This window comes from Tachypleus tridentatus, chromosome 2 (genome assembly GCF_004210375.1).
Source record: "Tachypleus tridentatus isolate NWPU-2018 chromosome 2, ASM421037v1, whole genome shotgun sequence".
In the NCBI taxonomy this organism is placed as follows: Eukaryota; Metazoa; Arthropoda; class Merostomata; order Xiphosura; family Limulidae; genus Tachypleus; species Tachypleus tridentatus.
The window spans coordinates 107,836,390-107,863,811 of record NC_134826.1 but is presented as its reverse complement, the minus strand read 5'-3'; the positions used below and the strand labels follow the sequence as shown (position 1 = coordinate 107,863,811).

General features: G+C 32.8%; 1 protein-coding gene across 1 annotated transcript; it reads right to left on the bottom strand.

Moving 5' to 3' along the window:
- Positions 1-193: 193 nt before the first annotated feature.
- On the bottom strand, positions 194-25,535 carry LOC143236315 (bile acid-sensitive ion channel-like). The gene is made up of 9 exons (XM_076474595.1): positions 25,402-25,535; positions 24,691-24,919; positions 18,034-18,215; positions 17,591-17,724; positions 16,269-16,443; positions 10,391-10,471; positions 7,907-8,006; positions 1,808-1,896; positions 194-547 (listed from the first exon to the last, which is right to left on the bottom strand). The coding sequence occupies exons 2-9, from the start codon at positions 24,888-24,890 to the stop codon at positions 420-422; spliced, it is 1,089 nt and encodes a 362-aa protein (XP_076330710.1). The 5' UTR covers positions 24,891-24,919; positions 25,402-25,535; the 3' UTR covers positions 194-419.
- Positions 25,536-27,422: the final 1,887 nt, after the last annotated feature.

Sequence of the window (27,422 nt, the reverse complement as noted above, 5' to 3'; positions counted from 1 at the left end):
AACTGTCACTTTAACTGTATTTTGTTTAACACCTGAGCCTAAAAAATATTATTATACAAGTTTAAGGCTTTAAAGTAACTGGAAAGCTCTGAACAAAATCTACAGATGAATAATACGGATACTATATATATCATAGTTTATTTTCACGTTAGATGTTTCAAAGAAAGTTAGTTCTCACCGAAACTTACTCAATTTACAAACATTCTAAAGTTATAACTTTATTGGATAATATTACATGAACTTTTAATTGGTATAATCTATCTTTAATACAATTTAAAACATTTGTTAAATAAAATTCAAAGTGCCTATTCAAAATTTGAAATCTGAAAGTGGTTAATGGCAGACTGTATTTCTTAGGTGACGTCTTCACATATAGAGTGCATAATGTGTTGCACTGCTGCATGTAAATGTAACTTTTATCACTTCTTTGTATTGAAAAGCGTGTCACAGAACTTCTGATATGTTTTCTTGATGAAGAACAGAAAAATATCTGTGGCAGTGATGAAACTAGCTCCCAGAAGTAGACCCATAGATCCCCCTATTTCACCTGACAATAAACAAAAACCCATTTCAGATTAAATCCGTGATTTACCGTTTTCCCCTGAGGAGAATGCATAGATTCATTAGCTTAAACTTAAAATCTCGATTAGTTTAACTCGCAATCTTTCATACTGAATTAAACTGATTTGCATAAATTGATTGAAGGACACAAATATAAATATTTAGTTTAAAACTATTAACAACTAAAGTTATTTGAAGAAACCAGATGTATAATCAACTATTTTGCATTTAATTTCTGATTCGTCGTAGTCAGCCAGAAAACAAAAGTACAGATAATTAGAACAAACTAAAATTATCAGAATTAAACAATTTTTAAACAAAGTTGAGATGGGACTATGGATCTTCTTCCTGGAAGATTCAGAATTCTGTCATCTGGGCTCTCATTTTTTGTGATTTGAATCAACAAACTACTTGAGTGGGTTAAAGAGGTGTATTACGGCTTTGTTAAACATCTGTATTAAGTTGAATGAAAGGCCTGGCATGGCCTAGCGCGTTAAGGCGTGCGCTTCGTAATCTGAGGGTCACGGGTTCGCGCCCGAGTCGCGCCAAAACATGCTCGCCCTCCCAGCCGTGGGGGCGTTATAACGTGATGGTCAATCCCACTTTTCGTTGGTAAAAGAGTAGCCCAAGAGTTGGCGGTGGGTGGTGATGACTAGCTGCCTTCACTCTAGTCTTACACTGCTAAATTAGGGACGACTAGCACAGATAGCCCTCGAGTTGCTTTGTGCGAAATTCCAAAACAAACAAGTTGAATGAATGTGATATTAGTAGTGTATGGTTCATATCCAATTATTTAAAGTCATTATGATTTAATGTATGATCTTCTCTGATATAATAAATTATTCCAGATTGGTTGGTATTGTAGAAATATACATGTCTTTAGTTGATATTTTTATTTCTTTAAGATACCTATCACAAAGGATGTGGTAAATTGTGCTTTTGCATCTCAAGGAGTCGTTAGTTGGTGTACACTGTAATTATTTTATACTGTGGCATCTGTATACTGTTCTGGAACATGAGATATAAACTATTTTTATTTTATTCTCTCTCTCTTTTTGTTGGCTTTAGTAAAGACAACGATCCATAACCAGTGTTGTTTGGTATAAATGACTGCAGAGCCATTGTAAATATAAATATTAATTATGCATCTCTAATAAACAAAATTCTTACATTTTTTCAAACATTAAGTTTACTTTTGTTTGCTCAAATAACATAAGTGTGATATTTTATTACAAGTTCTACTTACTCAGTGCATCACTTATGCCAATGATGTTGTATTTAGCATGAACGTAGGAGAAAGATCTGTACATCAGTTCTATATTCATAACTTCTGACCTATAATATAATTCATAAAAAAATCATTAAGTTTCATATATTTAGATAATATTGTCTATTATCATAAATTTAAATATTTCACAAACAATCATATGTAATACATTAGTTGGATAAATAAGATATAGAACGGTACATCTCGTGTCATCTGTTGTTTGTTAGGAACAGCCGATCTCTACTAGAAATTACAAAACTAGGTATTTAATGGGAAAAATAGCAACAAATTACGGACTGGTCCTATTTAAGTTTTAGAAATTTATGTCTGTTTACTCGAAATATAGGCACTTGTAATGGGTCGTTACTTTCAAACGGTTGGCATAATACTTCAAGTATTATATTTCTAAGAACGGTCAAACTGCTTACAGATTCAAGACTTTTTAAACCAAGACAACCGAATACGAGACCCCCGCTAGTACAGAGGTAAGTTTACATTAAAACGCTAAAATCAGGGGTTCGATTCCTCTCGGTGAGTTCGGTAGGTAGCCTGATGTGGCTTTACTATAAGAAAAACACACACACACCGAGTGAAAATGTAACTGAGAAACACCATCTTTAACTACCAATTAGTAGCTTCTTTTATGTGCTGAAAACTGTACTGTTTTTGTTGTCGTTTTTTGTATATTTTTATTATTGTTAGAAGTCACAACCTTTATATAGAAATGAATGTCACCGAACTAGACTAGACAAAAGCAAAAATAAATAAAAATATGCTTATATATTTACGAAACATTTTTACTCAACTTAAATAGAGCAAGCAACGAAGACATTTTTTATCGTTGCGAAACAGTATTGCTCATATTCAATTTCAGTTAGAAAGTCAACATGAAGTTTGGATATAATATAATATAATATAATATATACGACTAGACAGAATGTCCTTGTTATAAAATATCCATTAAAATAAAACGACACAGGCCTTAACAAGTCACAGCTATAGTGAAAAAAAAAGATAACTAGCGACAAGTACTTCAGGTACAACTTAACGACAGCAAAGACAGTTACATTTTGAATTAGAGGAATGTATAAATAATGACAGTTGTACATGACTGAAGATTCTTTTAGCGGTAGTAATGTTAAATATGAAGAATTCGTTTTTAAAAATGAATATTTTACTTATACTTGTACACATAAATCACCATCCAAAATGTTTTACAGAATCAACATAAAAACAGATAAATTATGCCGCTGGTGATCTTGTCAGTCATAAGTCTGTTTTGTTTCATTAGTCTAAATACATATACCATTTCTTCTAATACGTATATGTTAACCAAAAGAAAATGACTGTAGTCATCATTTTCTTTCTACAAAACGTTACACCCGGTCCAGTTGAATTATGAAGGTGAAAAGTTGTAATTTGTTTTAAACGGGTAAATATTCACTTTCTAAGAAAGAATACTGATTAACTACACATTTTTAAACGTATTTCCACACAAGCCCATTCGACCCAAGCCTAGAGTCACGTTCTTTTTTTTTTTTTAACCGCTGAAATTGATAAAAATATATATAAACACAATACCAATAAGCCTTTATTTAAAATATGCTTCGCGACCTTTTCTTCTTGCCGCCCCTCATCTCTTTCCTAACAAACAACTGTTCTCGGCTCGCCTGAGTTTGTAAGCACTATCAAAGGAAACAATTCAGTATTACAGATGTGCACTCGACTCGTAATCCGAGGGTCGTGGGTTCGAATCCCCGTCACACCAAACATGTTCGCCCTTTCAGCCGTGGGAGCGTTATAAGTGAAGATCAATCCCACTATTCATTGGGAAAAGAGTACCCCAAGAGTTGGCGGTGGGTAGTGTTGACTAGCTGCCTTCCCTTTTGTCTTACACTGCTAAATTAGGGACGGTTAGCGCAGATACCCCTCGTGTAGCTTTGCGCCAAATTCAAAACAAACCAAACCAATTATAGATGTGCTGCAAACTACGCTAGAAAGGCCCTTCATGGCGTTTACCATGAAGTGGATATTACCATTAGAACTGTCATACACGTATCAGCAATGAAGTGTTCTGATAGACGCTTTTTTTCTACGCTAAAATGCGTAAAGAATTATCTACTTTGCATAATATATACATTCAGAAGAGTTTTTAAACGAACTTCTTTGTAGTGAATACCGAACCTATATTGCAACTGAACCGAACTCTAATTTCTCTATATTAAAACGTCTTTATTTTTTAGTTCTACTCTAAGCATTTTATTTGTGCTTATTTTGTCACTGGCACGTGTTTTAGTATTGAGACTAAATCAGTTAAATATTTCATAGCCATTCTGAGGTCTAACATATACAAGTATATGTTCCTCACTTCTAACACTTCTTGTCCTGTCTACAGTTCTTTCATTATCTACATTGGCCCTGGTGCTGTTCTTCTCTAAAGTAACTCAAAGGGTGAAAATCCTGTACTTCCTTGTGAGATTTCTTAATAAGCAAAAATACTGTCTACAGGTACCTATTCCAGTCAAATGATTTATCTTGGCAAATCTTCTTTAGCATGTTCTTTAAGATCCCATTAACTATCTCACAAATTTCATTGTGTTTGGGATTGTATGGAATGGTAAATAGTTACCTGGTGCTGATGACTCTCCAAACTTATTGCACCAGTTCTGAAGTATGCTGGGTTCCTTTGACGCTCAAGACATCTTCTGGAAAGCTTACTGCTCAGAACACTTTATTTCTATACTCAGTAATACTATGGCTTCTGGGTAATGTGTTGTATAGTAAAGTACTGTCAATACATATCAGTTGCTCTTATCAGATACAGGTGCTAGTGATCCAATCCAGTCTATAGCTACTCTGCTTAACAGCTCTTTTATGAGAGGCATCTCACCAAGTGGTATCTTGGTTATTCCATTCCCATAAAAACAGTCCTTTGGCACATGTCACATGACCTGCAGAATACAATGGCCACTGATCAATAGAAATTGCTGGTGATTGTCTACCAGCTTTTTTTATCCTAGGTGTCTTCCCACAACTAACTCGTGAGCCAATTCATACCTTAGTCCAGTATTCTCTTGGTACTACGATTTGTTTAAGTTTCCCAGTAGAACTGCCTTGACATATCTGATAAAATACTACCATCTGGTCCTCTATTGTATAAGTTCCTTTCCCCTTTGTTTTGTATTCGCCTTTTCATGGGCATTGTTCCAAAGTTTCTACAGAGAAAGGTCTTTCTTTATGCTTCCTTCAATTCGTGTAGAATCACATTTAACCAGCACAGACACAGAAGTACTTTGCCCATCATGTGATCATCAGATACTAGACTTGTCTTTACTGTTGCACCCAGTCTTGTATAATTTCAGTTTTTTGTTCCCGACATAGCTTTCACACACTGACGCGTTTTAATGTGTAGGCTCCTCTTACTGTTTGTTATATGCTGCAATCACCACGTTTACTAATTTGAGCTGAACATCAATTATGCACTGTTTAACCATTTTTCTTGTGATGAAACTGACGAGTTGTCTGGATTCTGTTTGTTCTGTCAGCAGCATCCATAGTGACACCCACTTTTCTTTTGTTTCTTGCCAGCACCATTCTTGTAGGTAGCACCAGCTGCTTTATGATGAGATTTCTGTTGTTGCTTGTTCGTGACAGATTTATAAGCATAGCATTTTGTCTCTCTTGTGTCTGTTAACCTTTTGTGACTTCTGACGGCATCATGTTTCTGGTAAACCATTACTGGTTTCAACTTTAATTGATTATTCTTGGACTTGCCAGTTATACTTCCTCCATGGGCTTCCATACATTGTTCTGCCAACTTTATCATCTTATCCATCTCCTTTGGTACTGTTTCTTTTATTAAGAGTGACATGTCAGAGGAGCACATTGTAATAAATTGTTCACTTATTAGTAGATGTGCCAGTCCTTCAAAACTATTTTCACACTAAACTGTAGATGCGCCACAAGGTGAAACAGAGTTTTACTGTTGTCAAATTTGACTTTCTAAACCTTTGGCAAAACTTTCTTCAGTAAGTTTATGGCATCTGAGCAAAGCCACTTTTAAATAATCATAATTCATAACATTTTCTGACATGTCCACATACATTTATAGGACTTTTCCTGTGAGAGAAACTAAAATAGACTTCCCACTTACTTTTGTCCCAGTTCTGACTCTAGACAAATCTTTCATACCTCTCTAGGAAAGCTTCAAAGTCGTCCTTCTGTTCATCAAATTTGAAAAGCTTGGATTTGTTGGCCCTGACCCCATTGCCATTCCTGGGTCCGCTGCTTCTCTTCTCTCTGTTTCTAGTTTCTCCTCTCTCTCTCTCCCCCCTTTTTCAAATGTATGCTCTTATTCTCTCCTTCTCAGTTTCTATTTCACACTCACGTTCTTCTTTCAGTCTTTCTTCCCATCTTCTCCTTCTTCTCTTTTCTGTTAATACTCTTTCTCTCTCTAGGCCTTGTTGTTTAATAAACTCTTGTAGATCATTATCACTGATCCGTAGTCTCTCGCTCTTCTATCCACTTATCAAAGTCAGTTAATATGGTTATGTAGTATGGTTGCGACCTCTATAATATTTTCGTCACTACTGCAGCTGTGCATATGTAGCTTTATTTCCTGGTTGTTTTTTTTTAAATACTTCTACTATCGTTTAGTCCTGTATAACTTGGCACGCTTGCTGCTCTCAGATTTTATGTATAGGACATATTCTTTACAGTAAGTGTTAGTGACTTGTTGACAATAAGTTTTAACAATAAACAAATAACATACACTTTACCAGCTTTAAATTAATATATTAAAACAATTCAAACGTATATACAAATATTCATTACATTATTGGTTGTCACAGTTGTATCCATAGCTTCAAATAATTGTCTATTTTTCGTCAATATCCACAGATGCTAGTTCAGTTACTTTAGAACACAACTTCATAAGACAAATAATTCTTGCTTCTCTGTTATTACAATGCAGCCTTTGACGACTTCACTTTAAAACCGTCACAATATACTCTTTATGGTTAAACTCACAATCACGCATTCTAGATCTATCAGTCTATCTAGCTAACTCGAACAAAATTTTGGACGTATATTTAAGCCTGACAGAGGCCTAGAACGTTCCACACAATACGAGACATTATGATGCAATAAAACTCAATTACAAAATGAGAAAAACTATGAAAGGTCTAGTGGCATAACATAATAGTACAACAATCGTCAATTCATAACAATTGAACTTCACAATCTATGGTTCGTACAATAACGTAAACAAAGTTATAATAAACTATCACTTCTAAAATCACTAAATTTAACAGTTGCGCTACATTTAAACAGAACCAGTCGTGTATATCTAACAGATTAGGCAGGCACTTGAATTCTTCGTGTCGTGCATAAAAGCTCAGGCAATTTAAATATGCAACACATTTTAATAGTAACATGTAGAAAGAGCTTATCTTGTGCTGGGACACATAGCTTGTTTGTTTGTTTGTTTTGGAATTTCGCACAAAGCTACTCGAGGGCTATCTGTGCTAGCCGTCCCTAATTTAGCAGTGTAAGACCAGAGGGAAGGCAGCTAGTCATCACCACCCACCGTCAACTCTTGGGCTACTATTTTACCAACGAATAGTGGGATTCACCGTAACATTATAACGATCCCACGGCTGGGAGGGCGAGCATGTTTGGCGCGAGTCGGGCGCGAACCCGCGATCCTCAGATTACGAAGTGCACGCCTTAACGCGCTAGGCCATGCCAGGCCTGGGACACATAGCATTGTAATAAAATTTTATCACTATGCTCCCTACAAACTCAATGGTAATCTTGAGGACTTACAAGATTGAACATTAATTCAAGGTTTGTTACTTGCTATGAGAAAAGAGCAAGTAGCTTACTATGTCACGTTGCACTTAATTTAAAAGAAACAAATTAATATATTTTGTAATATATTCTATGTTGAACATTCGTTGTCTAATATCTAAAAATTATTTATTTATATAACTCAAGTGATGCAGAAAGAACTTACATTTTAGTAAGATAACTGCCTTTTGTAACGTTTACACTTACAACAAATATTTTTACACTTACCTGGTAACACTACTTTCGTTGTTGGAAGATCTTAGTCTAGTGTACGAAGCCCTTTTCTCATACGTATATTCTTTACATGCTGGTGTACAGTAATTATTAGCTGCAAAGTAATATTTATAATTCAGATATGATGAACAGATATGAATAAAATCAATTACATAAAAAAATAAATTGTATATCTGCTGCGATGACATTAAACATAATTTGCATTTTTGTTATTGCTTTTTAAAATAAACTTGAAGAAATACCACAGCAATTCACAAAGCTTTCCTAGCGCGTAAAGGCGTGCGCTTCGTAATCTGAGGGTCGCGGGTTCGCGCCCGAGTCGCGCCAAACATGCTCGCCCTTCCAGCCGTGGGGGCGTTATAACGTGACGGTCAATCCCACTTTTCGTTAGTAAAAGAGTAGCCCAAGAGTTGGCGGTGGGTGGTGATGAGTAGCTGCCTTCCCTCTAGTCTTACACTGCTAAATTAGGGACGGCTAGCACAGATAGCCATCGAGTAACTTTGTGCAAAAAACAAACAAACACAAAGCTTTTTCGTGTCGTGTGAAATTTTAAAGTTTTTTATGTGTTGTTTTACGTGATATATGTAATCCACCAAAGCTTTATTCTCTTATTTTCTTGTCAAACATATGCGACAAACAATTCTTCAAATGTAAATCTAACAATTTACAGTAGAAATGAAAAGATATTTTTAACTGTGCAAGTGTATTTTTATCAAATGTGTTAAAAAGGACCTCTGTTATAATTTTAATATGCTAGAACATCGAAGTCTTCTTTTCACATCATTTTGTTATGCATTGTGATCCTTGTAAATCTTTCATTTTTCTTTCCATTTCGAGTTACATTCATTGCAACATATTTTTCTATATAGAATTATGGAATTATATATCTTAATTTCTATACCTCAAGAGTTTTAAATAACAATATGCCTTGTCTATCCAATGTTTTGCTGACAAATAACCACCACAAGAAACAGTTTAACTTTGTGAAAAACTAGAGAGAAGGAAATTAAACAGTCATCACCACTCACCGCCAACTCTTGGGTTGCTATTTTACCAACGAGTAGTAGGATTGACAGTCACATTATAACGCACCCACGGTTGAAAGGGCGAGCACATTTGGTGTGACGGGGTATTCAAACCTGCAGCCCTCAGATTACGAGTCGAGCGCCCTAAATATCTGGCCATGCAGTGCTATCAGTAACAAGTAAAGACTATGTTTTTTGCTAATAGGTGGCACGATCCTGGTGTACACACTAACATAAAATATAACTTTACACCTTTTGTATGCTTCATAACTTTGTTTAGAAAATCTCTATCTAATGCTCTCATCACTATCAATCACTACACCAAAGCACATGTTGCAAAAAAAATGCTTGCTCAGAAACAGACGAGGTATTTAAACTGACTATCTTTGCCTATTACGAGCTGTTGAAATTTCTTGTGATGAGAACACAAATTTGCATCGGCAAACAGTCTACCATTTGAGACTACTTCGCTACCCAACAGTGTCTTTATGCACCTATCAATCTCCAAACGTTCAACAAGGAGAGATTTGAGACTATTTATTCAGTAATACTTTACGTAGATATCCCTAATGCAGAAAGGAAAGAAATGTTTAAAACAGGAAGTGTATAAGCTATGATGGTAATTATTAGAAATTCCTGAAAATAATTCCGACAAAACACATAATAAATAATGGATTCAAAGAGTTAATATACAATTTTCTTCAAGGAAACCACTAAGTTCTTTTGAAACTAATTATCAACTGAAGAAGGTTATTTTTACTAGGTTGTCACGTGCATTTTCTCGTGGGAACAATTCTTGTAAAGTGGTGCATACTGTATAGAAGTAAACAATGATGTTTCTACTGGTTAGTCAAGTGATGCCTGAAGAATATAGCATCTTTCACTTTGTGGTGAGCGTTACTATAATTACCTGCGTGGTATCTGTGTTTTGAGAATAATAAATAAATAATAAATAGTAAATAATATTACAATTTCTCAGCCTTGAACAGAAAAATTATTTTTTTTTTAGATATAAGACTTAACGGGTTAAATTATTTTAACGCAGGGAGTGATTCGATTTAAATACTCGATTTGATTTGCTAGCTCTCCAGCAAAGATTCCCTCTAAATCCTATGTTTTCAAACTTTGATTGTCGTTTATGCAAATAAAGATTTTTTTCACTTTGTTTAACTTATGTCTTTATTTTTATTTTCTTTAACGCGGTCGAGGTCATGTAATTCAGATTTTTATTTCATTGTACATTTCATATTGAGACCTTTTGTTACTATGTGTCTTCTATCCTATTATTCTTAAAGAAAAATAAGTGCATTAAAGAATACCACATTAGCACGTTTTGTGAATCACTTTTGATTTGATACTGAAATTCTTGATGGATAATTCCAAACTAATTGCTAATTTTTGTATACTTTGTATTTCTTATAAGCATCAGATGTATATCAAATATATATCTTACCATATATATCCCTGGCATTGGGTATAAAACAGCTGATGATATCTTCTGCTCCACAGTAACGTGTTTTATTGTTGTCTTCACCTAAATTTCCATTTCGATAATCACCAAAGTCATATTTAAAAGATAATATTGGTACTACGGTAGGTAAAGATATGTAAAAGTACTGAAAGGCTTTCATCAATTTGCAAATGTCGAATATTGTATAAATTCCGCGTTTTGATCATATACTAAATAGTTTTTCCTCTAACGAAAAGAGAAATAATAAGTTAGATGTCTCCTTTTGGTTTTCTCTTTGTAATTAAGTACTTTTCAAAATAAGAAGCTTATTATAATATTCAACTAAATGATAGCCAAGGGGTCACACTTTTAATTCTTTTAGAAGTTGCATAAAATGATAAGGTATGTATGTTTATTTATTATTTAAATAACTTTTGGCAAAATATTATAAATGACTCCAATCTTCTTTCGCAATCCAAAATGATAAGATAGTCTTCTGAAGATCTATTGTGATATGAGTAAAAATGTAAGACGAATATGTTATATTCTTATACAAGTTTCGAATTAGTTTTCCTTATTCAATGTTTCCGGTGGGACAACAGTAAGGTTTCGGATTTAGAATACTAAAATCAAGGGTTCGACTTTCCTAGCTGGACACAGCAAATAGCCCGCTATAGCTTTGGTACAAATAAAAAAAAAAACATCTCCATTCCTCACTTACTACATTATTATTCAAACTGCAAACAAATAATTAATTGTTAGAATATTACCTGCAGAAAAGCAATAAACAGATGCTTTTCAAACCATACAATCTAACTAACTGGTAGTCAGATTTAAATCCTAAAATAAAAGTAATTATTCTCAGACTTAAAGTCACAATTAAACGTTATTAACCAGATTAAAAAAAGTAGAACAAAAAAAATGTTGTCAAATACGAAACTGTAGAAAAATCTGCTTCTAATTATATAAACAATATATGACAGTTATATTTTGAGAAAAAATAAAAATATCTTGTAAAGAAATGCCAGTAGACAAGTTTCAGACTACCTACAATACTTATTAAGCAGTTTGCAAACTACTAAAAAAGTAACTTTATTTTTTCTGGTGGCTTGGTGGTTGGTTACTTGTTGTATAGCATACTTCGAATATCGAAATTTCAATTTTTATCATTCTAAGCCTACAAACTTACCCCTGAGTCACCGAGTGGGTTTCTGGTGGTAAAAAAAAAAACAGTTTGTAGATTTCCAGCCACTTAAAACATTATAATTAAACTTCAAATAAATGGAAAACAAACAAAAAAAGGTAAACAAATTTTAAACCATATAGATTTTGAAAAGGTGTTAGCTAGTTTCCAGTTATGTAGAAAAATTAATTAATTAGTGCCATGGTGTCACACCTCAGAAAAATATTAACGACAAATAACCCATGAAATTACAAATAACAGAATTCTCGAAAACAGTCAGACATTTCTATGCGTTTGACGAAAAAAATGAAAATAAGCATTAAGTGAGGATATTTTAAGATGTCAAAGAGTGTGTGTTTTCTTATAGCAAAGCCACATCAGGCTACCTGCTGAGTCTACCAAAGGGAATTGAGCCCCTCATGTTAGCGTTGTAAACCCGTAGACTTACAGCTGTACCAGCGAGAAACAGATGTCAGAGAAACCGAAAATAGTGAAATTTAAAATGTGTGAAAATATATTTAAAATGATACAAAATACATTTTGGATTCAGGTTTTAGTTTCTAAGGATAATAATGAGATCAATACAGTTAAGCGATTACATAAAATAATACAACTTGTGGCAGTTGTATAATCAAAAGAAGAAAGGAAGAAGAAGATTGTCATAAATAAATAACAATATTTTTAGTTTATTTAACGAAAGGCATAGAAAAAGCGAATAAGAAATTAGTTTCAACATGGATAAAAAAAGGAAGGTGTTACATTAACTTTATTGATCCCACATAATGTACTTGTCCATTGGTTTACAAATTAGTTCTATAGAATATAACACAATTTATAAGAGAACCAAACTCATTATAAAATTGTATAACGTGTACGATACAGCTTAAAACTAAAACAATTTGGCGTGAAGATTCAAACTTCTAATCGCTTTTAGAAATATAAAAATGTTTATATTTTACGAATAAAATTCAAAGGATACCATATAGATGCAGAACAAGGTGTTTTGTATAGGACTGCTATAAGGCAGTACTGTAGATTTCTTATAGAAACTACCGTCCCATAGAGCTTGTATTTTAATGATTTGTAGAAGTTTTAAGTGGTTTGTTTGTAATTAAGCTCAAAGTTACACAATGGGCTATCTGTGCTCTGCCCACCACAGGTATCGAAATTCAGTTTTTAAAGGTATGAGTCCGCAGACATACCGCTGTGCTACTAGGGTGCAGTTATTGAAAGATTGCTTTTATACAAGTGCTATTAGCCAACATTAGTACAGGACATTATACTATATCCTATACGATTACAGTTTAAACTTAGGCACACGAGACATTTACTTACATGAATTGTTCTAAGACGCTCGAGTCGTAATCTGAGGGTCGCGGGTTCGAATCCCCATAACACCAAACATGCTCGCCCTTTCAGTCGTGGGGCGTTATAATGTCACGGTCAATCTCACTATTAGTTGGTAAAAGAGTAGACCAAGAGTTAGCGGTCGGTGGTGATGACTAGCTGCCTTCCCTCTTGTTTGCTAAATTAGGGTCGGTTAGCGCAGATAGCTCTCGTGTAGCTTTACGCGAAATTCAAACACAAACAAACAAGAATTGTTTAAATTATAGGGCTCCTGTTACTGTTTCTTCAATCATTCTATATTTGATGCGATTGAAACATATCGGCACACGATAACATGCGATAGCTAAAAACCAATAATTTCAAAGTATTGTATTATTGTGTCTGTATTGTAAGTTTTGAAGTTAACCGCTTAAAATATTTCAATTTTTGGTTTCACCAGTAGCCAAAACCAGATTCCCCTGTTGTTTTTCATTTTATTCACTACTATATATAGTAGTGAATATAACCAGTTTATTTTATCAGTAAATCCAACGAGCAACAGTTTCAGAATACTTAAGTGTTTTCAGTATTTTTTGATGAAACTAATATTTTGTCCGAAATCTCATTTTCGTTATTGTTTTTATACAAATGTTGTACATTGTGTGCATAGTCACTTTATACACAAATAACGTTTAATGATTTAGCCAAAGTTAGACACATTGAGACTCGTTACGTGGGCACGCTCGAAGAAAAAAAAAAAAATCTTTCACATCGTCCTTCGCACTTTTATACAAATAACTTGTGTTTTACGCATTTTCTGGACTAGCATGAATTCTCATTAACAATTAGAGATGTTAATCCAGTAAAAATTGTGCTGCTACTTGACTAAAACTTAAACTTCGGCATAGATGTCTTTGTTAATTATTAATTAATATTCGTGCGAGTTTGTGATTTTTGTTTCAAGAAATAATAAACATTACCAAAAAACTAAAAGCAAAGAAAATGCTCCCATTTAGCAACTGCGCCAATATTACACATTTTATAATGATAAACCAACGTATTTTCAATTTGTAAGATATAAAATATTTTCAAAAGTGTTAGGATAAGAAGATATTTTGTCAATTTTTTTTTTCCATTTCAGGGGTCTAATTTTGCCATGCCATTACAAAATATAAATTTCCAACACTATTGTAATGCTTCACTGATCTCTGTCGACAACTGAATGAGCCAATTTGAGAATACTTATCGTAGATTATAATACCAAGGGCATGTCAAGAGTGAACATACTGATCAAATTTAGAATCTGAAACAACTGTCATGGACTTAATTACCTGTCTTAACTATTTAGAAAGAAACTAGCAAGGCGTTAGCATATGGAACATGCACATGCTGAAAGAAATCAATTTAACAGTATTGAACAAATAAACCTTGATAAAAACAGTGTTTAAAATATATACGAGAATATTAAGTTTTGTTGTCATTTTACCGCCCAAAATGCTATACAGAATTGTCAGTAGAGCAGAGTTCGCACTTTACATGATGCTGGTTGGACTCTGACAACTTACTGCAGACTTGAAATTCTCCACAAACACTGTCAAGTACATCCTAGATCGTGAGACTGAGACAGGTAAATTTGAAAATAGAAAAGGGAAAGGTAGAACACTAAAATTCAATGATACTCATGTTAATTATCTTCGTTTACGCAGTCATTGGGTAGAAGAAAGACTGCCACTGATCTCAAGCATGAAAAAATGTACCAAATGACAGAAATCTACACAATCAAGAGGATTCAACGGGAATATTATTATTCAGTCTTGTAGCAGTTAAAAACCTTTACTTCATTCTCCAAATATTGTCAAGAGACCGAAATTTACTAAAAAGTGCGAGACTGTACTGTTCATAATTGGAAAAAGGTGTTATATGAGTCCAATTTTGAAATGTTTGGTTCAAAGCGAAGGTTGTATTTCATGTGGAAGAAAGATGAAAGATACTTACCTCAAAGCATAACACCTACCATGAAAAATGGGAAAGGTTAGTTTGGGGATGTTTTCCTGCAGAGGAGACAAAAGATATTTGCAAGATACATAAAATAATGAATCGGTGCAAGTACCATCAGATATTGGTCCATCATGGTATATCCAGTGGTTTGCGTATCATTCTAAAGAGTATTACGAACAAGAAGATGATAACCCTATACGCTCATTTAACCTTTGCAGAAACTATTTAGTTAAGAAAGAAACTGCTGTTATCATTCAAATGATGCAGCTATCTCCTTCAAATCTTTGTTCAAATGATGCAGCTATCTCCTTCAAATCTTTGTTCAAATGATGCAGCTATCTCCTTCAAATCTTTGTTCAAATGATGCAGCTATCGCCTTCAAATCTTTGTTCAAATGATGCAGCTATCTCCTTCAAATCTTTGTTCAAATGATGCAGCTATCTCCTTCAAATCTCTGATATGGACCCAGATCTGGGATTTAGTAGATCAAGAACTTGAAAAATCAAAAGTTACTTCCCAAGAAATTTTATGAAAATGCATTACATATATATATTTGGGGTAAAATCACAAGACACATTTTGGATAAAATGATGCAACAATGCCTGAAAGACTGTGTGGAGTTATTAAAGCAAAAGGGAGCACACAAAATATTAACTGTTTGCAAAACTCAAGCACTGCTACTGAGTTTCTGTTGTACAAAATATGAATATTAATAACATTTTGATATTTCACCTATGATTTACCTTGTATTGTTCTTTCAAGGTATTCTTAAATCTAATTTTAGATTTTGTCCTAATACTTTTGCATAGTACTGTTTTGTTATATCTTATCTGCCATTCAACTGAAGTTTATATACTCTAAACATCAGTCACTACATAAAATTTAAAAATTGTCTGATAAATTTCTTAATTTCATAAAGTGTTTATGATAATTCCCACTACAATAGTGGTTTGTTTTTATTTCGTAAACCCAGAATGTAAGTCTGTTAGATAATCATATTTAAATCTGTAAAGAAAAAATTCTTAAACTCTGAAGATTTCAAAATCTGAGTGAAAAAACAGCTAAGCACCCAAATTTCCAAGTAATAAGAAAACACGTGGACTGAAAGATATGAAGCAGACCAGATACAAATGTAACGAGATGTACTTCTGCGGAGTCCCTGAAAGTGTTATGTTTTAAGAATACTATTAGTATACCTAATAAAGCGCGCACTGAGTGTATATTCTAATTGTTAACTTTCTTTCCACTTTCTGATGAGTTAAACCTTAAACTTTCTATCAACTATATAACTTACAAATTATAGAATGTCTAGAAAATAAAATATTTATCAAATTCTGAAGTGAATATGATTAACAAATTTTAATTTGTACTCACCAATAAAGGGAGAAAATACGAGAGTACAGTTACAGAATTTTTGGATAAGAAAAATAGTGTCTTCTGTCTCACAGTTGTTCATAGTGTAAGGTTTTCTGATAACTGACCGAATTTCGTTGTTGCATTTTTCAAATATTCCGGAAGGTAACATAGAAAATTTTGAAGTGTAGTCAGTCTGCAAGATAATATTATATGAACAAAGTTTATATTTCATTTTCCTATTTCTACTAAAACAAATTATACATGTATATATACAGGTCCAAATAAGAAGGAAGTTTTAAAGGTATTGTTAATTTTATTTGGGGTTTTAACAGTAATTTATAGTCTTAAAAACTACATTGAATCTGGTGTGCCATTCGTAAAACCACTTAACCTCTAATACTTTTTAGGTCATTTTAAACTTTACCTCTCAAAAAGTTCTGAAATTGATCAAACTGATCAGTCAGCATCGACATATAAAAATCAAATTTCAGTTTAAGAACTAATAATATGCTTTTTCTTTTGTTGGAAACCACTAGTAGGTTGATTAAGAATAAAGAATTTGATTTTTTTTTCATTATTTCAAACTTTGATTATACTTTGACTGCTATGACTTTAAGTATTTGACGTTTCTTTTACCACCTCTTTCCATTTTGAATGAAAGAGAAAGGGAATTATTTTTAAACTATCACTCATAAAGAAACTTTCAATTGGTTTACCAGGGAAAGTATAATTATTTAAGCCACTTTTGGTTTGTTTGTTTGCTTTGGAATTAAGCACAAAACTAAACAATGGTCTATCTGTGCTCTACCTACGACGGGTATCGAAACCCAGTATTTAGCGTTGTAAGTCCGCAGACATGCCGCTGTGCCACTTGGGACTCGTTTTTGGTTAAAGAAGAACGTACATACATATTATAACGATGAAACTCCAAATGTTAGATTATTGATTTTGATCACTGAAACTTAAAATAAGACTGAAACTTATAAAAGTTAATTACATTTATGAAACCAAAATATAGTTTGTTTGTGTGCTGTTGTTTTTCAGAATAATAGCAAATTAAAAAAGATCCTTTTAACTTAAGCAAACGAATAGTTTTCATTGAATATTCACAATAAAGTTTAAAAGAAAATCATTATAAACGCCTAAAGGTAAAAACAGAATAGCGAGCTTTTTGAATTGCAGTTATCATCTCTTTTGGCGTAGAACCCTCATTTCTCGGTTATTTATTTATTTATTCTGTGTTTTACTTATGTAACTAGAAATAAAATGATCACAAGATTGTACATTAACCTTTATTGCAGCAACAATTAACACAGTCAGTTTCGTTAAATATATCTTACCTGAATAAGTTGAAAGGCGATTCTTACACTCATTCCTGGCCAAATCCCAACATTACCATTTAAAATCGAATCGGAAGGAAATTCTTTAGGGTCATGGATAGTAACAGTTACCCCTTCTTCTTCAGATAAAGGAACTGTAGGAGTTTCATTGTAAAACCTAGTTAATTCAAATGACTCTAAAAATTACTGGTAAAATTAAATATAAATATTTGATCAAACTACAGAACAACCAAAAACTCCATATTTTGTAATCCTGTTCGCTTATTTTTTGTGGTCTCTGTATTTCTCTTTAATCTACAAATATTTTGAAATTTCTTAGAAGAATTTTGACATTATCTGTCAAAACAAAATTTTAAAACGGGTATTTTATTTAATGTCTTTTCAAAATGCTATTTTGTCTTAGATTTTTGCTGTGACAATATATCTAGTTTCTTTCAAAATACCTGAATTTTGTGGTAGGCGAAAATTAACGGCGATGGTGCTGTGTTCGGTAATTTTTCTGTGTAAAGTTTTGTTTGGAGAAAAGGTGAAACATATTCCAAATGGTGTAACCACAGCTCGAAAAAAAGAACAGCAATCACTGACGTTGAAAGCAATCGCACATTCAATAAAGAATTCTTCACAGCTGTTGGATAAATGAAAGTCTTTTAACACGTAAGATGTTTAATGTTCTAATATCAAAATATATAAACAAACATTAGCTGTAAGTATTCTAGCTTCAGTATCCAAAAGATACCACTTTACGCTGATTGGCTATCTCAGGGGAGAGGGAGGAGAAGAGTCATAGTTCCAAAAGTTGTTACTAGATAGCGTGTCATTAGGGACGCGTTGCTGGGCCCACATGACTGCGGCCATGATGGATGATTATGTCACAAAGTAGAAAACTTGAAAACGTATTTTTTAGGCTGCCATGACATATACAATACATGACGATAATAAATTAAATCGTCCTAAAACACTAATTAATTTATAATTAGTTAATTGATTTATAATCAGAGGGTCATAAAAAGGACAATTAAGACTCATTAATTCATTCTAAAAAGGACGATACAATAATTAAAAATTATTGTTTAACAATGTTCAGTACTAAACTATTAGTTAATTAATATAATTATTGTTAATTATTTATTTACACTTAGATTTAGCTGGACTAAGATTATGTACTTTCTGTTTGCAATGTAGAAGTAGAACATAGCTCGAAGAAATAATGCATGTCAGTATTTGATATTCTAGGCCACAGACAATCTTGGTTAAGAAAATAAAAAAATGAAAAACCATAGGATTAAGTTTATCAGGACTATTTCACACTAACAGGCTAGCTAGTCAAAGGACCGAGTGAATAAAATTTTTGGTAACAAGAATTATGCAATTTAGAGTTTGTCATATACATACTTAACATTATTTACTGTAATAACTTTACGAAAATTAATATTCACTTTTACAAATTGCTAAATATAACCGATTAGATCATAATTATAATACGCAATATATTTAATAAAGAACTCTACATATGTGCATTATACTTTAATTACTGAAAGTTCTTTTTTTAAAGTTTAAATGATTAATTTTTATTCAGCATAGATCCTTACGAAAACTATTAGTGTTTCAGTCCACTCAGAATAAAGCAAGAGTTCTCCTTAAATGTGTAACATTCATATATTTACGAAATTTTTTTATTTTAATAAAATTTAATTATGAAATACTTTCGCTGTCTACGTATTCACAATGTTAAAATAGTTACAAAATTATAAACATGTAGTGACACATATCAGTTAAATAGACTTTTTTATCTAATTAAACTGCACATTTTCTAAAATTTAATTATCAATAGTAAAACATCAGTTATAGCATATCGTATCAGACACACTGTCAACTTAGAACGAAGATTAAAGTTGTATTTAACGCAGAGACAATAACTATTGTACAAAATCTTCATGTCATAAATTTTAACAATGAAGAATTATTTTATCATTCTAGACAGAAAGAAACGGAACCCTGAATTCCATTTCTAAGGTGGATACATTTGTGTAGGATGTAAATCATATGTTTTAAACAACCATTTGCGCTTTCTGAAGGACAAAGATGTCAAATATCTATCAAATAAATAATTATTTTCTGATTTTAAGACACATCTTGAAACAGGAATTCATGAAATAAAATATTTACAATGAATTACCTTATTTGTCAAGGGATAAAACCCAAAGTTATTATAAACGGTTTACAAATTATGATCATGACCATCAAAAGTCTCGAAATAGGGATAATCGACAGTTATAATTTTATACCCATGTCTTTGTTATTGTATCCAAAAACATTTGGATAAGAAAACTGTATAAGAGATATTTCCCTCATATTTTTAACATCAAGTTAAATTAGGGATATCAAGGGCCTATAAAGAATGTCAGTTTTAGTCCCCCAACACCATGACAGCATGCGGAAGACAAAAGTTTCTGAATTATTACTGTCGGTGTCGAGAAGAACACATCTTTGACTTATAACAAAGGATGTACAGGCAATAAAAGTACTATAACTGTTAATTCTCATAAATTGTGTTTCATTGTTGTTTAATTTTATATTTATCATTCTTTAATTTTTGAATTAGACCTTGCTAATCTGATGTCTATATTCTTCAACAGTGCAGTCTCCAGTTCATGGATGAGTTTCTCACAATCTGTAATGTAGAAAACTTCAGATTATGCCACAAATGAATGTACCTAATTATAAACGTTTAAGTGATATGCAGCTTGGTAGCTAAGAAAAGAAAACAAAGACATATTGGGCTCGACAGTACTGTAATGAATATTTGAAATATGGTTTTATAAATGCTAAGAGAAATAATTACATTTCCACTATGTGTTCTTTGTTGTTCAACACTGTCAAATGAGAGCATGAAACTATCGAAACTGAAAAGCTATTTGGACGCAAGACATCCAGAATACGCGAGTAAGCAAATAGATTTTTTCATAAATAAGAAAAATGGAATAGTTTTTAAAACAAATAAGTTCACATATTTTTTTCCACGAGATCTCCAAATGAAGACTTGGTTGAGGTCTCGTATGAAATTCCAAAACTAATAGCCAAGATAGGTTATCCACATACTATTGGTAAAACGTTAATACCTCTTATAGTAAAAATAATTATATCTTGTGTTTATAAAAAAACAACAATGAAATCACTTGAATTTACTATTCGTATCTAATAATACAGTGAAGAGTAGAATTGTGGCGAAAAAATTTAAAGAAACTCTTATACGTCGAGTTCACTGTAGTGAGTTTTTTCATTACAATTGGATGAAAGCACAGACACAGCAGAGTATGGCAATTTAATGTGCTTTGTAAGCTAGGACACAATTTATAAGGACACAATTCGTGAAGATATATTGTTTTGTAAACCACTTCTACTAAAAACAACGGCTGATGAAATTTTTCTTTAATCAATAATGTTATAATCATAAGAGGTATTCAATAAAAAAAAAAAGTGTTGTATTGAGTAACGATGGTGCTCGCTCAATGGCAGGTTCCCAAACAGGAGTTTTCCAGAGGATCCGCACCAGACTGTGAAGGTGTGCATTTACAGAGAGGGTTAACTGAGAAGAAAATGCCCTTACTTTTTAATTCAACTAAGCAAAAATGTGTTAAATTTATAAACTATGTAAAATACAATTATTTGAATTCCAAAATCTTTACTGCTTTGTGCAAAGAATTAAGAAATGAACACGAGCATCTCCGATTACACTGTGAAGTTTGGTGGCTATCAAAAGAAGATGTCTTATAAAGACTCATCAAAATAAAAAATGAAGTTATCTTGCTTTTGGAGCAACACTCTCCATCAGCAAACGATGCAATATTTGAACTTAGAGACAGATTTCACAATTTGCATTAGTAAATTAAGACAGTCTGTTTATGTTTAGCTGTGTGATGGGTGCAAGCTGGGAAAGGGAAAATGCGTCACCATTCTCATCTACTTCCGCCAGTTAATTTAAGCGTTAGTTCAACACCAGATCTTATGTAATATTTCAGCGAGGGAGAGATTTGACCTTTGACATTTATATTGCATTTTGTATAGTCTGAACTTAAGGTTACAGCTCCGTTATATCAAGTTGGCTCTCAGCTTATGGGATTGATGTTAAAATTAAGGATGACTGGAACAGACGAAGATAAATAAACGTGTTTATCATTCCAGTTGGCCTGCGTTTCGGATAATTCAATGAACGATGTCAGAGAAATCTTTAGGTTGTTGATCATGTGCAAAGTTTTGATATATAGATGTAATGAAAGAAGCCCTTCTATAACAAAGAATGTGAACACATCTTTATTTTTTAATTATGAGCAAGTAATCATTGACTCAGTGGCGAAGATGTGACTATATGGAAATGCACGGCTATATACAGTTTCAGGGATCATTTTGCCATGTTGTTTTCTTTGATCTTAAAAATATTTAATATGTTTTTATTCTGCCAAATTGGACCACATGCATGCTAAAGTCAAAATGTTTCGCCATTATTTTAGAACTCGTCTTTATTTTATCCCTGTAACGTTATTGCACCTTCTTCCAAAAAAAATCTCCATATTCTCCATTCCTTACTTGAATTGGAATTGTTCTCTTCCTGCAAATCGTCTGCAAGCTTTTCTCTTCTGTACGCAGACGTACTTCTCTTTGAGTGCTTGATAGTGCCTCCTCTGCCGAAACTTATCTGACATCACTTATAGCACACCTGCTTCACTTGTAATATCTGGGACAATTAACTATTGGGTTGAGGAATAATTCGTGATCGTTTTTTCAAGTTAAAAAAATATATTCATAAATGAAACGCTTTCGCAAAATATTTCATGTCATTTGGTAGATAATTTTTTGCTCTAATAGATGGTGTGTTTGATTTTCATATGTCTTTAATTTTTGCTTTCATTTTTAGCTCATTAAATGGAATGTAAAGTGGACAAAATCGAGCATTTTCGACACCATCTGCTTTTCGCATTTAATTTCTTGCAATTTCGTTTAAAACAATGCATACTATATACCTAGGTATTACATGAAATAAAGTATCATAATAAATGTTTTGGGTGTAATGTGTTCATGCATTGAAGTATTGTATAGTCTTGCATGTAATGCTTGAATGAACTTATTTAAAAACGCTCACGAATTATTCCTCAACCTAATATATTACATTTCCAGGTTACCTTTGAGTCCGACCTTGTTTCCATATCTACGAGAACAAACACTCAGAAATTCTGGCTCGTTGTCTCCTCAGTTTATTAAAGGTTTTGGAAAAAAAGTTGGGATTGGTGAGCATCACATAGATAATGTTTTACAATTATGCAACCATTTTTTATATAAGGGTAAAATGTCATCCAGTTATACTGAAAAACACCAATGGGCGCACACTTGTGAATTCTTAATAAATAATGCATGTAAATTCATTTAAATTTTAATAAGAGAGAAAAACCATATGCCGGGTATGGTTCATAAAAGTGCCCTACTTCGTCACATTTGGGTCAAGCTTGCTTATCAAGAAACCACAGTTTGCAAGTTCTAGCTCAAAGGATGCGCCCAAACTCTAACTCATTAACTTTGGTCTAAAACAGTATCTACATATTGGAAGGCTGAATCCCATAACATATTTATCATTACACGAGGGATACTTATTAAACTCAGCAAGGCATGTTTAACGATGTGAATGATATTTTTATGATATTAAAACACACATGGTGGCAAATACGTTGATAAATCTCATTTAGAAAAGAAAAAAAAAAACGGACGACTCCTACTGTTTTCGACAGGTTGGTCTATTTCGAAACGGAATGCAAATATTTTTTTATTTTTCTTGTTTTGTATTTAAAATACTTGAATACAGATTTACAGAATCTTCTTTTATAACATGTAATTAAGAAAAACTGTTTCACTGATAACTCAGTTTTTAATCCAGAAAACAGTCTCACTGATATACTGTTTTATTATCTGAATGAAACTTAAGAACTCAACATATACTGAAACCTTTCCTTGTTTGAAATCTACATCATATCCTGCAAGTATCCTTAATAATCTTAAAAAAGTAAACCTTGACCTTCAAAGATCTCAAATTTTTATTTTACCCAAGAGTCAACTTTTACATATCTTTTATTTGAAACTTAAAGCACAATTTTCACGTTCATTTTTAAATTCTCATTCTGAAAAACACAACAGTAAAAACACTTTTTGTTAGTCTCAAATTTCAGCAAAGCATGACCTTAAAGAGACCACTTTCAACCTTTAGAAATATATAAATTGCATATTTTTGTTAAATTCTAGAAAATAAAAGCCAATGTTCTAGGACATCCGCTTTTATCCTTTCTGTTTAGAGTCATTCTTACACACGCATTTCTTGAGATAAAATAAAAAAATTCTTGTAGATAAATTAAAAATTTTAATTTTAAACACTATGTTACAGACACTCTTTTATAGGCATAATTTCAAAAGTAGGAAATGGATTTAGCTTGTAGCTATTGTTTTGAAACATAATATTTCATAGCTTTTTATATGTAGGACACAACATAACAAACGTATTTTATATAAAGTAGATAGTGCGTATCCTAGCAGTTAGCATGCCTAAGTTTTAAATCTGAAGGTTTAGAGCTCATGGAGGGTGCTGTTAACTAACTGCCTTCTTTCTAACCTATCAGTTCAATATTGTGGAAGGTTGTGCTTGTGTAATTTTGAACGAAAATTCTGAAAACCAAACAAACTGGCGAAACATATAATTTATTAGTTTAAGCTCTAGAACGATTTTATTCATTAGAAAACAGTTTTAAATAATATAGAATCTAAAAGTAGAATGCCTTTGTTTTCACTCTGGACCATAGACCCAATGAAAAAAGAAATTAAGATAAGGTAAATTGTGTTACTTCTGGTGACGAAAGAAACAAAAACAAATGGAGCCCTCAACACCAGCTAATATTTAAAAGATTTATTGTGTTCTGTATTTGTACTTTCTTAGTGCTATTCTCTTTTTCGTTTTTTTTTACAATGCTAAAATCAGCGCTTCAATTCCCCTCAGTAGACATAGCAGATAGCCCAATGTGGCTTTACTAAAATAAACAGTTTCTGTAAGAACAAATAAAGCTCACCTGATACTGTGTGCAATGACTGTATCTTTAAGATGAACAGAGCTCTTAAAACCAACTAATGAACTGGGGTCATCGAGGTTCCAGTTACGTTTCAAATCTAGAATTCCTTTTACATCCGATTTTATTGTGGCTGAAATAAACTTGTTGCGTGTATAGGTGTCCAGATTTCTATAGGGGTAGCTCAAGGAAATTCCCAGCATTCTTAGCTCGTCGAATGATGTCTTGTTCGCTGTATATGTAAAAAATAAAAAAAATCTATGAATAACACATACTACTATTAAAAATAAACTATTTATCTATGGACTTTGTAATACTTAGCTAAGTTTGAGGCGATCCTTTCTTCGTATATATGTGGCCTGGCATGGCCAAGCGCGTAAGGCGTGCGACTCGTAATCCGGGTTTCGCGCCCGCCTCGCGCTAAACATGCTCGCCCTCCCAGCCGTAGGGGCGTATAAGTCTCCGATTTATTATGTTACGTATAGTACGTATTAAGATATCAAACAACGGGAAATTTTAATTTTAATTTAGAAGATAAATGTTAATACGTATTAAATTTCTAATATTTGCCAGCAAGATTGATACACACAATCTTCTTCTTTAACACAAAATATATTTTAATATAGAAACGTAAAAGCAATACAATTTATAATAACCGTTATTACTAATAATTATTACAAATGATTGTTTATATACTAAAGTTTACAAACTTACAGACATTACTGAGTCTTATATCCGGCCTAAAAATGAATATTTTATCGACGATTCTGGTTCACGACGAGAAACTTAATTCTGAGTTGATATTGTCACCCCTCGCGTGGCCTGGCATGGCCAGATGGGTTAAGGCGTTCGACTCGTAATCCGAGGGTCGCCGATTCGAATCCTCGTCGTACCAATCATGTTCGCCCTTTCAGCCTTGGGGACGTTATAATGTGATGGTCAATCCCACTATTCGTTGGTAAAAGAGTAGCCCAAGAGTTGGCGGTGGGTAGTGATGACTAGCTGCCTTCCCTCTAGTCTTACACTGCTAAATTAGGGACGGCTAGCACAGATAGCCCTCGAGTAGCTTTGTACGAAATTCCAAAAAACAAATAGGAAAACTGCAGATGTTTGACAAGAAACGTTTTAAAGATTTCTAACATTACAAACTGTTCAACTACAGAGAATGAACTTCGGACATTATCATTTGTACGAGGATATTAGATATCTATCTTTCTCTGTGAAAAGTAAGCTTGTAAACCGCTTTAGATCAAACAAGAATAGCGCTAGCTGGCATTCTCGTGAAGAAAAGTTACAGTGTATCAACTCAGAATTAATTCGTTCGTCGTGGCCTGGACTGTTGATAAAGTATTCAGTTTCAGACAACATAGAGGGCTTAATATTGTTTGTAAGTTTTGAAAATGTTTGCATACAAATTAGGATTAATTCACTCTGCGTGAACCGTCTATAAATTTGTAATAACATTATTATAAATTGTATTGCTGTTTTTATATTAAAATATATTTGTATTAAGAAAGAAAACTGTGTGATTCAATTTTGTAGGGATATATCATAGACTCAATACATATTAACATTTAATTCTAAATTAAAATAAAATATTCCGGCTATTTGAAATTGTAATACGTAATGTACATACATAATAGATTGGAGCGATGTCCGAGATAAATTACAATAGGTAATAAATGAATCTAATTTATCTGTTCTCTACTAAGTATGAACGAAAGAAAGAGACAATATACAACATAGCGAACCAGTCTCTTTTCAACACTAAAAAACAATCAAAGGCAAACAAATGTATTTTGTGGCTTCCTTATTAGAAAACTTTTTAGTGTAATTCCAATCTACTTATAAATCTGATTTTTTTATAACAATGTTCCAGACTGATAAAACATTGCATTATGTAACAATGTCTACACGGGGAGCTGCTCAAATTCTACAAAAATAATTACAGTTAGTAATAAATATCTTAACTATGGGTAATAGGCAAACTACAAAAATGCTTCTATGGCCACTTTCTCTTAACTCATCAGTTGAGTACCCTCTCTGCTAGCGGTGTTTTCGAACACCTGGTGAGTGTGGGCCTGCTTAGTAATATTACCAAGCACCTAAGAAAAACTGTAATATGTATCATACTTATCACATTTGGCTAATGTGATCCCCACTACTTATAAAATTTAATATTATATATTAATCCAAGAAAAATGTATAAATTAAGAAAATACTGAAAATTACTATAAATTATAAAAACATATACAAACATTTTATTTAGTATGTAACAAGTTCCAGCTAAATGTACAAATAACAATAGTACAGTCTGTATGAAAATATGACAGCTAATGTATATAGTCTAGTTTTATCCATCTCCATCTGACATAGCGTTTGAGAAAGTCTGCTCAGTGGTCAGACTTGAAAAAAACAGCAAAAATTACCATTTATTAAAGGTGGGATGAAATTCAAATAAAATAAACATAGTTTTAATCTTTTTATCGATGTCTTAATCTCTAAGAAATATGTGATATTAAGAGGGATTGTTTTGTTTTTGAATTTCGCGCAAAGTTACACGGGGGCTATCTAAGCTAACCAACCCTAATTTACCAGTGTAAGGCTAGGAGAAAAGCAGCTACATATCACCACCTATCACCAACCAATTCTTGGGCTACTCTTTTACCAATAAATAGTAGAATTGACCATCACAAACGGAAAGATGAGCATGTTTGGTGTTACGGGTAATCGAA

What these genes read in the sequence shown, in the direction of transcription:
- LOC143236315 (XM_076474595.1), bottom strand. Translation starts at nt 24,890, where the DNA reads ATGCTGGGAATTTCCTTGAGCTACCCCTATAGAAATCTGGACACCTAT. An exon ending in CAATGCCAGGGATATATATG is followed by an intron (nt 8,007 to 10,390) that starts GTAAGATATATA and finishes ATTACTTTGCAG; the next exon opens with CTAATAATTACTGTACACCA. An exon ending in TGGCATAAGTGATGCACTGA is followed by an intron (nt 548 to 1,807) that starts GTAAGTAGAACT and finishes GTTTATTGTCAG; the next exon opens with GTGAAATAGGGGGATCTATG.